The 12,791-nt window shown below is 50.4% G+C and overlaps 1 protein-coding gene across 2 annotated transcripts in view; it reads left to right on the forward strand.

Annotated features, from left to right (window-relative positions):
* The first annotated feature begins 6,230 nt into the window (after nucleotides 1-6,230).
* Nucleotides 6,231-12,791, forward strand: part of LOC149356108 (uncharacterized) — a 98,207-nt gene continuing 91,646 nt past the window's right edge. For both annotated transcript variants that reach the window (XM_089584116.1, XM_089584115.1), the window contains exon 1: nucleotides 6,231-6,863. In XM_089584116.1, the coding sequence (XP_089440242.1) occupies nucleotides 6,398-6,863 (466 nt within the window). In that variant the 5' untranslated portion in view covers nucleotides 6,231-6,397. The remainder of the gene's footprint in view (nucleotides 6,864-12,791) is intronic.

Genomic DNA, 12,791 nt, shown 5'->3' on the forward strand with positions numbered 1-12,791 from the left:
AACCAAGCTTTTAAAAAACACGGGGTGTCCTAGCCGTCTCAAACCAAATGAGGGTTGTTTAGAGTCGCGTGACCTAGTCTGCAGTATTTTTTTCGTTCTTCAAGGTTGACTAATCAGTTAAGCTTAATTAACAAACTTTTTAATTATTGACTTGAGGAACAAATTGTCAATGGAAAAGTTGTAGATCGCTTTGAGAAACATCTTAATGAGACATTTGCAGCAAAGTAGTATTTACGTAAAGTAGTTTTTTACTGGCCATTAACCATAACCCGCACAATAAGAAAAAACTTTCACATGACAACTGTGCCACTTCAACGTCCCAAGACGCGCCTTAAAGAATAAAATCCATTTTTTCTGCAGTCCTCTCCTCGATGAGACTTTGGGTGCACATTGGGACAGAGAAGTGAGCGAGCAGATGGTCACGTGACGACTTTCTTTTAAGGCCAATAAATGAAGCTACATACATCGTAACTTGACGGAAACCGCACTACTAGCGGTTTTTCGAGGTGGTCTAAAACTTTTGCATTGACACTTTCTTCCTCAAGTTAATTATTAAAAAGTTAGCTAATTAAACTTACCTAATTAATTAACTTTGAAGAGCGAAAAAAATACTCAAGACTAGGCCACGCGACTATGAACAACCCTGAGGTGGTTTCACTGGACTAGGACACTTCGCCTGTTTTAAAAGTTTGGTTACATTTAGCTGGGACACCCGGTATATCCTTTCTGTACAAAACAACGTAAATAAATACCATGAAAGAAAGAAAAAAAATAGCATAGTGCTCTCGTGGACAGGCCAGCGATGCTGATCTGTTCGCACCGCCGCTGGTTCGGAAGCGAGTAGCAGCAATATTTGTTTCATTTCTGCGGGCACCCCTCCGACAAACCTCGCCTTTTTTTAGGAGTACTAACAAAATAGTTCTTTGGCACTAAAGAGTGGCGAAAGATGCGATTACCAATGAGGCCGCCCCTTCCGCCATCTTGTCTGTTTACTTTCGTGTTGCGAAGAGGACGGAGATATTGATGCATGCTTACAGGGATGTCTTGGAAGTCGGCTCAGTCCTCGTTTCAGTTTCTTGAACTTTTAAATCGTGATTCATAATTATTTTTCTTCCCGTCGTTTTTGTAGCACACCAGGACCGAAATTGTTAACGGTGCAGGACTTTGCCAAAGCAATTAGAGATGGGAAACAAATATATGCTATTTTTGTGCACTTTTGAATGCTTTCAGTAAGGTCTTCACAAAAACTGCTTCACAAGTTGAGCAGGATACTGCACAAGTCCAGACTTATTAATCGGCTTACAGCCTATATTAAGGGTGGAGAACGATTTTTTATTTCCAATGACCACCATTCAGGACGGCTTTCAGTAAACCTTGGCGTTCACCTGGGTTCGGTTCTAGATCGTGTACTGTTTTTCTTGTTTATGAGTGATGGGCTAAATGTTATCCTAATTCGAGCTAAACTGCATGTCGATGATTGTGCATTACACTCCAAAATAGAGTACACCACAAATCAGGAGTTGCTGAACGACTAAATTAAAGTCGATTAATTTCAAATAATCCGCTTTTATGTACATTGCACACAAGAAGCATGAACTAAAGCTTCCATGTGCTACTAATAACACAGTTCTCTTGACTCGGACTCTGGGTCACTAATGCCATCACATGGACTTATCAAACTGACTACATCGTAGCTAACGCTAATCGCAATTGTTGTTCTTTTCGAGGAGAGCTTTGAGTACTTTTACCCTTTCTCTCCGCCTAGCTGCATACAGAACTGTATTTCTGCCGATTCAAGAGTATGCCTTTGTTATTTAGTAGCCTTTGATTAAAACTACCATTAGCAAGGTAGAAAAGTTGCAAAGAAAAGCAGCTCCCTCTATTCACCTATAATATTTTGAATCTACTCACAAAGCCGAACTTTCCACCACCATGTGTGACGACTCTTTCAACTGATTAATGGTCACAATAAGACAGATCTCACTGGAATAATACCTTTTGTTCTGGTTATGCCATTTCCCAGGCGCATAACTGCACAGTAACCCAACTTAAACTTACCGTGATTGGCCAGTGCTTAGGGTGCTCCGCTGCTGACCGGAGGACACGGGTTCGATACCTGCTGCGGCGGCCTGCTTCAATGCAAGCGAAACGCAAGACGCCCTTGCACTATTGGATGTCAGCCCACGTTAAAGAGCCTCAGGTGGTCGAAATTAATCCGGAGCCCTTAAGTCATCATGCCCATGCTGCTTTGGTACGTCAAAACCTATATAACATACCAAACCATACAAGTAACTGCATTTAACACGTGTAAGAACTGCTTTAGGTATTCTTCCTGTCCACAAACAGCAACTGAATAGAGCCTCCTTACTATTGATCAAGTTTCTAAATCATCACTGTCGACGTTTCTGTACAGTATTGTTTAAACACGTGTTTTTCATGCTTATCTACCGAAATATTGAAGCTGCGTTAATATGATTTACTTCCTATTCCTTGCCTGTATTCTTTGGACGTGTTTGCTTCAGTGTATTGTACCCTACCCTGCTAAAATCCTCAGCGGGTATGGCGGTATTTAAGAACGAATTAAGTTAAACACCTGAAGTGAGTAAATTTTCTCAAAAGCATGGACTAACAAAAACCCCTTTCCATTTTTTTTAACGAACGTTCCTCTTTATAATCGCCCAACTCATGTCCAGAGTGGCCTTGTGTCCATTCAATTCGATATACTCGCGCAATGGTACCATTCTTTATTTGGTTTGGTTTACTGGGCTTTAACGTCCCAAAGCGACTAAGGCTATGAGGGACGCCGTAGTGGAGGGCCTCGGATAATTTCGGCCACTTGGGGTTCTTTAACGTGCACTGACGTCGCACAGTACGCGGGCCTCTAGCATTTCGTCTCCGTCGAACTGCGAACTCCGCAGCCGGGATCGAAGCCGCGTCTTTCGGGTCAGCAGCCGAGCACCATAAGCACTGAGCCACAACGGCGGCTGCAGACTTTCTTTATTGGTGAAACGACTACATGTTGTTGCTGCACTGGTGCACAGAGAATATTATGCCTAATTCTTTCAGGAATTGTTTTCTTCGGAGCACTCCCTATGTAGCTAGTCTCCAGTGATGTTTCAGGGCACACTCGCATACGCGTTGCGCCGACCGATACATTGGTTTATTTATACGTCAAGTTCATTTCACACGGCAAAATAATGCGATGGTTAAAGAAAATTTAAATCCCGCCGGCGAATTGCGCGGTGCCCCCCAGATTAGGTGAATTGCTGCCTAGCGTTACCTCCTATACATCACCGTCAACCTGGTCTAACAGCCACAGTGAAATGTCATTTTAATATCCGAATATTCGATGTCCTTGTGCAGCAAAAGTTATGTTCCAACCAACCTGTTCACCCTTCTTTCCGGCGACAACGCCCCGCCGTTGTGGCTCAGTGGTTATGGCGCTCGTCTGCTGACCCGAAAGACGCGGGTTCGATCCCGGCCGCGGAGGCTGAATTGCGATGGAGGCGAAATTCTAGAAGCCCGTGTACTGCGCGACGTCAGTGCACGTTAAAGAACCCCAGGTGGTCGAAATTTCCGGAGCCCTTCACTACGGCGTCCCTCACAGCCTGAGTCGCTTTGGGACGTTAAACCCCAATAAACCAATTTCTGGCGACAGCAGCAATGATGAGACATGTCATGGAAGTTATGAGAAGGATAGAGATGAGGATTTATGGGTAACCGAGCGCATATAATACCTGCAGTGCACTTCTATGATCATGCAGCACTCTCTTAAGCGTTCATCTGTTTGTCAGACAAATTGCCTAATTAAAATCTAGCGCAATAACCCACGAGCACATTGCTGGCACTAAATGCGCGTGATCAGGCGGCAAGAAATGTCTGTTGATGAGTCCGTGATAAGCGGTTTTATTCTAATAACGTATTCTAATCGGTGATCCAGCCGTCGCGGTGGCTGAGTGGTTATAGTGCTCGGGTGCTGACCCGAAAGAAGCGGGTGCGATCCCGGCCGCTGCGGTCGAATTTCGATGGAGGAGGTATTCAGTGCACGTTAAAGAACCCCAGGTGGACGAATTTTCCGGGGTCCTCTACGGCGTCCATCATAGCCGTAGTCTCTTTGGGACGGTAAACACCCCGAAACCAAATAAACTAATCGGCGATCCGGAGCAGCCCTCTAGATGTACGAAGGAGCAAGATGTCTGTGGCAGTCCAATCAGAACTCAGGATCTGGATCCGAATCGCCCATTCAAACACGCTCTTCGGTTTCGAGGAGCAGGAAAACTTGATCGTCGATTGGAATACACCGTAAGTATACACGCCCATCTGTCCACGTCGCTACGCTGCAGGCTACCACATCACACGGCACTGCATGAATGCACAAGTGTTACCGCTTAATTACTATTTAACAAAAGCCAGTGTGATTCGCTAAATGTAGTTTACATCAATATTCATTACTCTTTCTTTTTTATTAGATTACTGGCGGATTACTGCGGAGCGAGTGAATGCTGTTGGAATAGCGGATAAAATTTGTGCCATTCATCATGCGTAATTTAGCGTGTCTCACCCTGTGGGTGTTTCAAGTAGTCCCGTATTTACCAATAGCATCTTTGTCACTTTGCAGCAACTTTTTAATGCTACGAGTTAATGTGCCATAACCATTGCGCAAGCGTTGTACCTTCAGCCTTTTTTTTTATTTTGTCTTGAAACTTGCTTAAGAACATACTGAGCCACAAGCAAGTCAATTGGTGACCGAAATTGAGATACCTGAACACAATTCCTTCTTGAAGCGACACATCAGTAGAGAAAATTTCGACCATTCAGCTAGTGTAGAAACAAAATTATTTGTTCGCTATAAACTCCATAAGGACACAAATACGACTGGTAAATTAAAACTCGGCGCGTGTTTTGGTGAGGGGCAAAGCCGAGACGTAGAAAGCAAAACGATGATCAGAAGCCAGCTTGCTCTGCGTGTGCCATTTCCTCCTACGACTCAGCAGCTAAAAAGAAGCACTTGCGGCTGAGCGCCGTGTTATGAGAAGGATCACGACTACGTACCTGTAATGCACCTGTTTGCGTTTCTTGTGCTAAATCTGCAGACCTGCCTCATTTAAGCGTGAATGAAGAGGTGCTCAGCTTTCTATAAGAGACTAAGAGCTTGTTAGCCAGCCCTTAAAAGTGTTTTGACATCCGAAATTGCTCCACCAATGTACAATCTGTTACTGAAAAACTCGTGCCTTAATGAGAGCTTACGAAAACACGCATGACGAAGTGTGGAGGCACAGATTCATACAGAAAAGTAACACCTTATTCTACTGTCGGCAAGCACGCCGGCACGTGCACAGCACTTGAGCGGTGCGCTGTATACGCTATAAAAAGACAGATCAGGCCGCAGCTGGTGGATTTGAACTGAGGTCCTTCAGTGCTCGTTTTTCTGGGTGCGCTGCTGCAGAAGCGCTCTCCCTGAAAAATTAGCACTATTTGTTTGCTGAATGAGGCCAACTGGCTCTTGAGACAGGATGCACGCGCACTGTGCACAATGAGCGACATAGCTGTCATCACAAAAACGGCTTTGACGACTGGGCATTTAAGCATTGCTTTTTTTTTTGCCATTGCAAAAAATTAAAGGCCCTCCCTGGCGTATAGCTCTTTCCCACTTTCTTCTTTTTTTTTTACTGATGAGAAGTAAGACGCAACAGCAGTTTCAGCCAACTGCGAGAAAGGCTTCGCTGTTCATGACTGACTCCGATGCATCGATGCACCGAGCTCCGGCACGATGCATTGATGGGTGCCTCCCAGCGTGGCACCGCTGTACCTCCGTCCGAGGTACTTACGCACTCGATGCATGCACCCAGAAGATGAGCACCCTGCTCCGCACACACTTCGGCTTCCTCCCCGCGAGATGAGTCAGACTGAAGCATAATAGCGAGGGCTCTGCGAGAATGCTTACGGCTTAAAAAGTGTAACTGATACAAATATAACTCCAAGAGCGGCACTGATGAATCGCCTGCAAAGTTAGCAGCATCCTGGCGAGACGAGCGCGTCCCGCACCCGGCTCAAACGCGCACTGCCGCGCGCTTCGCGGGTGAGCCGAGAGATGGCGGCCCTGGATCTGCCCTCCGCAGCGGCGGTGCCCTCCCTCGTCAAGGGCCGGACCCCGACGAGCCGTCCCCCCGGCGAAGCCCCTCCCCGTCCGGCCCCCCGCCGGAACTCACCGGCCAGAGCAGAGCGGACCGACCTGGGGAACCGTCGCTGCCGCGCGCCAACCGATCGAGCAGGAGCGGCGCGATGACGGCCCGCGCCAGTGTGACCCCTCACTGAACTCCCCCCCTTGCATTCCATACTTGCCGGCGCACCTTGGGCTGGAAGACTTCGATGCCGGCGGGCTGAGTGGCGGCCAGGCATGGTGTCACCGCCGGAGACCATGATGCCTACAGCGGCCCCCAACAAGCCCAAGCTCGGCTTCTCCATCGAGTCCATCGTCGGCAAGGATGCGGTCGACGAGCGGCGAGCCGACGTCGTCGCCACCGCGCACCACCACCACCACCACCTGCCGGACTCACTGGCGGCCTCGGGGCCTCCCGACTCGCCCCGGCCCCCGGCCACTAGCGTGGCAGTGCCCATGGCCACTTTTCCGCCGCTGGCGGCCGCGTACGCCGCCATGGTGGCCGAGCAGCACCCGCTCTCGCGGGGCCCGCCGCCCTACCTGGGGACGGCGCTGCAGCACCACCACCCGCCGCCGCCGCCGGCCGCCCTCGGACACCTGGTTGGGCCCGGGGGCCCGTTCATGGTGTCCCGAGACCCCCAGCCCCTCTACCCGTGGCTGCTGGCGGCCAGGCATTCCAGGCTGTTCGCGCACCGGTTCGGAGGTGAGCACCTTCTTCACTCGGCAACCGGCCTACTGTACCAGACGCGTCGGGCGCACTGTCCTCAGGCGTCGACGCGTCTGGTAGCCTCAGCGGTTGTGTCCTTGGTGGAATCTGGCTTTCTCGCGCTGACAACTGCCCTACACGTGCAGCAGCGTGCGCGCGTCAGGCGGAAGTTCTGTCGAGCAGCCTACCAGCCGTTCTGTATAGTTTCGTGCTGGCAAGTGTTCAATAGCACGTGAGTGTGCGTGACGTCAACGCATCGCAAAAGAAGTGCCGGCCGACTGCTGAAAAGTGCGTGGCTTCATTGCAAGTGAGCGCTATTTCGCAAGAGCGTAGGCTGCCAGGTACATTGCCTGAGAGTTTGCAACCGTTTTTGCAGGGAAATCGCCTCTGATTGAGAACAATTTTGAAATGAATTGGCATTCGATGTCGCTAAACTGGGGCTGTTTCCTTCTTTTCGCGGCCAATTCTTCGTTGATTTTGTTCGTGGCTGGCACGCACTCTTTCTTATAATTAACTTGCTGACAAGGGAAATCGCTAATAAAATGCAAAGAAAGCCATGCATGCATACTTGCCGCCAGTCGTGTCTGTTCCCTATTTAGCTCCATTTCTCGGCTCACGGATTTTCAACGGAGCCGCATGTGGGTGCGCGCTTTCTAGCTCATGGTCGCAGGCACAGAGGCTGTTACCCGTTGTACGCGCTCTAGGCAGATGTAGGTTGTCGAGGGTAAACCTACACCTTCCTACCGGAGCGCCGTGTGCGCTTCACGCTCAAACTGCTTTCATAACGCACGAACTGTTCGCCATTCCGTTTCATTCCACCAGCATCGTTAGCGTCTGCCGATGTGTTCAAGCTCATCCACTGGTCCTTCATGGTCCGGAACGATGCAACTCGCCCGCGACGCAAAAAGCACGAGCGAGTAGCAAGCTGTTCTCTGTCTTGAATATTGAGTAGAATGAAGATCGGCGGATGCATTGTTTTCAGCCGCGGAGCCGAATACTAACATCGCTTCCTTCGTTGAAAACCGCGGTCCTGCGTTGCTACCCTGTGTACACATAAAATGTGCTGATGTAATGTACGCGGCGTGGCACAAACCTGTCAGCCGCCGGCGCCTTCGTCATGCGCTCGACAAGCCCGCAGTTTCTTCTGTCAGCCATCAAAGCTTCTTGGCCTTAAATGTGCGTGCGCGTTTCCCGGCCACGCCTTGCGAGCCACGACTGCTCAACTTTTGCTTAGGTGTAGTCGGAGCGAGGCCCGACCGAAGGAGAATCCTTGCAGACTCCCTTCCACCGACCAGCCACGCACCGCTGAGCTGCCGCGTACGGACTGCTACAAGTCTCGCGCTCCTCGAACAAGTGCTGCGAAGACAAAGCGCGACGCATGGCTGCAGAGCGCCTAAAACTTTGCACTTTGGATCGCTTTTCATTGGTGCGAACAGCGCTGGTAAGAGTACTTCTTAAAGCGCGCCGGAATCTTGCGGAGGCATGGTCGAGGTTCTCTCACGTCATATAAACATCTGTCTGCCGCCGTACGACACGGAAGCAGGAAGTTACGCACTCAGTAAGTAAGCTGAGCACGTGACTTTTTATTGCTTCCGTGACGCACGTAAATTTTATTTTTTCTTTAACAGTCCAGGTTTCATCCAGTATGAATGTTACGAAAGCTTTATGAGCTGCGTGCCGCTTCTTCGACTGTAGGCAGTGCCGCAATCTTGTATCGGCGCGTCCCCTGTCTTCTCTTGGCTCCTTCTTTATATGTTATCCTGACGCGCAGTTACAGTGATGGTACGTGGCCCTGCACGTGGTGATAGGAGGGGCGCCGTGTGGCGCGGCTTCCTTTGGGGCTTTTAACGAGCAGTGACGGTATCGCAGAGCGTATATGCTCGACTTCGCCGTGGAAATGCGCCCGGGATTCAATCCCGCGAATTTATCGGGACAGCTACAGAACTCCACGAGCCTCAGGTCATTGCAATGAATAAAAACTTGCGAGCATAACGGCGGAGAAATTATCGCTTTCACATAGCGGCAGCGTGATTCTGTCGGCGATGTGCCCCTGTGTTCGGTACATGCAAAGCGAGTTCCTTTCGCAGAAATGCACCAGGCGTGAAACAGTTTCCGTTGAAAGAAAACTGGAGCCATGCTTGCAGTGGCTAATATTTTCCACGAAATTTTCCTTCGACCATTTTCAGCTGCTCGACAGTTACTGATGGGAGAGAACAGTGTCTAAATCATCGGTAGTTAAATCATGTCACACTTTCATCGCCGAGTAGGGGGGGGGGGGGGGGCACTGCCGCCATGCTTTTCAGCAGGCGCACACGCGGCTTCATGTGCAGTCCTCGCAGCGCGACTCCGAAAGACATGCGGCGTGTGGCATACGGCGGCAGGTGCGCGTTATCGCGGGAGAAGATGTTGGGATCGTTTTGGATGTTTGCAAACGATTATGGCCGCGCGCACAAAACGCAGTCGGCGGTGGAACCGCATGCGCTCGCGACCGGCGAATAGTATTCACAGAGTGCGACGTATTACTAGAATACACACAAAGGACAGCGAGCAGAAACACCCGGAACACACGCTGGTATGTGCCTTTAGTGCGACAAGACAATAGTATGGGCCTTTGTGCGACAAAAAGCACGCGTGCGCTTTCTCATCGAAATCGAGACGCTGCCACCGCTTGCATGGACCATGTTGTTTTTTTCTTTCTCTGTATGGGCAAGTTTGCTGACGTGCAGCAGCAAGCGTGTACTCCTGCAGGTGCTTGACAGGGCCGTGTGTGCCGAGTACATTGCTGGAGGGACGCATTGAATGCAGCTTACTTGACCAGGCAACGCTGTGGGCTGTCCACATCAGCGACGCCGCATAGCTGATGCATGGCGGGAAACTCTGGTGTGTTACCTCCCACGATATGCAGTCAATGCCACCTCAGGGATCGAATCCACGACCATGTGGTGACCCGACGAACGCCGTATCCATGCGGCGACTTGCACCGCAGCGGGTATAGGAGTTGCATTATAGGCCCTGCATGTGTAGGGCGTTCCGAGCGCGTTTTTAGGCACGCGTTTAAAACTGAGCTGCGTCGGGAGCCAAACACGTTTTCTTCGAGCTCAATTCAAGACGTAGGCGAGACGTTTTATTCAGCCAGTGGGATAACTACTATAGACTTCTTCGCTTATCACCTATTACAGCCCCCAGTTTATGCAGTATCAAGTTGGAGGCTTAGCAGATGCCCTTGCCGCTGGAAACCAAAGCTCGGCGTATGTGAGCGTGCAATCCGGCTGATTGGCCTCCCGTGTTGCCTCCCGCATGGAACATACACGTTGCAGGGGGCAAGGGGGGGTGCTAATTACGCACAACTTTCACATTAACCTGCCTTTTAATCAACTCGCCAATGTGCCCCTTCTGAGCAGCAGCATTGCAGACGGGACCCTGCATGCCATGCTGCCAGATTGAGGGAAGTGAGACAGCGAAGCGGTGCCGCGCTATCGTTGCGGTGCAGATGCAAATAGAGCTAAGAAGGGATGGAATGAAATGTGTCAGCAAAATAAAATATGTTGCCTGTATACTTGCAGTGTTGAACTATCCCCTGCTTCGTGTATCTGAGTAAAGGGTCTACCGAAGTACATATTCGTAAACCGGTTGTAAAGCACTATCCTGCAGGAAAGCAGACAAGTACGGCATATGCGTCCTCGCGTTTCATTCCGTCCTCACTGTACAGCTTTGGTCAAAATAGCCAAATCTTCGCGGCAATTTTTACTGTTGGTGTACATGCGTGCACCACACTATAATGAGAGTTCGGTATTCGCGCGGAAATAGCTACCGGGAAGGGGGGACTGAATAACGAAAGGTCACTGTTGATGGACGCGAGGATGTTCTTTGGGCCAGAACCAACGAATGTTTCAAGCCACGTCACGAGCACAACGGAACGAGATCAGATAGGGCGGAGTAGGAGACGCAGGGTGCCTGTGGACGAGCGCAATTTTCTGCAGAGCCAATGCTTTGCATCCATAGCACAGCTCTGGCTACGGTCAGTCAGCGCATGAAAATGCTCTGCATCTGAAGCTGCTAAGCCAGGGATGGAAACGTTGGAATTACATCCTCTGGTTAAGTTGTATAAGCGGTTTGCTGTGGTTTGACTCCTTGAGGACCGGGCCTCGGAATATTGCGGCTTTGATGGACTGACCTCTTAAAAGAACGTCTTGCTGGGCAAGTTGGTAACTGTTCATCTTTGGTTACAGGACAGAAAAAAGACACAACACAAGGCAGAAAGACGGGACATCTTTCTGCCTTGTGTTCTGTCTTTTTTCGCGCCTGTAACCAAAGATGGACTCACCTCTGCCCCACACTGCAGCATCGCTTCAAGAGGCCCAGCGAAGCCTCGCGTCTAGTATTTCTTGGCTGCGCATACGGGAGGGTCGAGGCGCGCCGTGGAATATTACGTATGTGTGCGAAACAAGTCGCACACGTTTTTGATATACCGAAGGCGGATCGTGAGCGCTGCTGAGCGTTCTTGAGTTTCGGCAATGCAATGAAAGACAATCCTTCGCGTACAAAGGAAAGTCTTTCTTTCAGTGGTAAAGAGGCATCCATGCTTACCTCCCTCCTGCATCCGACGCTGGATCAGGAGCACCTGGCCGAGTGGAGAGGCGAAGCGTCGCTAATTGGGAATCTTCATACACGGCTAAGCAGAGGGAGGGGGCGCAACGCGAGCCTGGGGTGGGGGAGAGAGGGCGGCGGGTGTGACCGTGGCCAGTTTACGCGGAGTTATGCGACGGTGTAATTGGCCGGCGGCTACCCAGTGGGCTGTGACCGAGGGGAACGGGGGGAGGGGGTTCGTTCCAACGCACAGCCGATTTCAGTGACCGTGCATGCGTGAAGCGAAGCGCGGTCTCCGAATTGCCACTGCTCTTTGACGAGGTTGGCGGGTTACGTGCGAGTGCGCTGAATGGTAAATGCCGCGGTCACGTCCAAGCCATACGGAGTTCGGGCTTCTCGACCAAGCAGAACAAGGGTCTAATGCTACCATTTAGGGGGAACAAGCTTATCTGCTATAGTCGGATACAGCTCCAGAAGGAAGCTGCAGATGCCCATCAGAAAATGCTAGCTGGCGTCGAATGATTGCCATGACGCCGGGGTTGATTCGATTAAGCTAGTCCCCTTTCTGTTGGCAACCCCTGAGATTTCACGCCAGCGGGTCAAAGATGATCAAGCCATGACGTCATGAGAATCGCTCAACGCCACTGGATAGAGGGCGTGCTTTATGGGGCACTTGCCGCTTCGTTCCTAAGCTGTATCCGACTGTATTAGATGGGACGAATACTCTGACTGCTAGCAGAAGATCATCTGATGCAGTCCTCCTTTTTCTATAACCGGGGGATTCGTGCCGGTTTCTCTTTTTAAAAAGCCGCGCCATTTTGTTGCCTTTTTCCGCTCAAAGAGTTGCATTTTTCTATGTATGTTAACATGCGAAAACATATGAGTCTCACTGGAACAAGAAACCGGCGTCGTCCAGAAAATTCCTGTTTGGCTGGCAGGCAGTGACGCCATCACTGACGTCACCAGAGTAGAGAAATATCATTGGCTGGAGGGACGTATCTTCACAAGACCGGAAGTGACATCAGCAAGCCGGCAATGCCCATTGGCTTGAGTCAAATGGCATCATAGATCGGAAATGACGTCACCGGATCAGGGAGTTCTGTGTGAAGCTCCCACCTGCCAAGCGTTGCAGGCGTTGTACGGGAAGAACCCGAGTCTCACGTCCGGGAAAGGCAGCAGCAACTTCGAATGCTATCGCGTTGCCAGCACTCAATGGAATTAGGTGTCGCTACGGTTTTGGTGCTTGCGCAGCACATTTCGTGCGTTGCTCGTTGGTGAACCCTACCATCATAGACATATGAGTCAGCCTGCACACCTCTGCAGTTTAGCGAAGCCCTA

This window comes from Amblyomma mixtum, chromosome 3 (assembly GCF_055824585.1).
Source record: "Amblyomma mixtum isolate Tamu chromosome 3, ASM5582458v1, whole genome shotgun sequence".
Taxonomy (NCBI): domain Eukaryota; kingdom Metazoa; phylum Arthropoda; class Arachnida; order Ixodida; family Ixodidae; genus Amblyomma; species Amblyomma mixtum.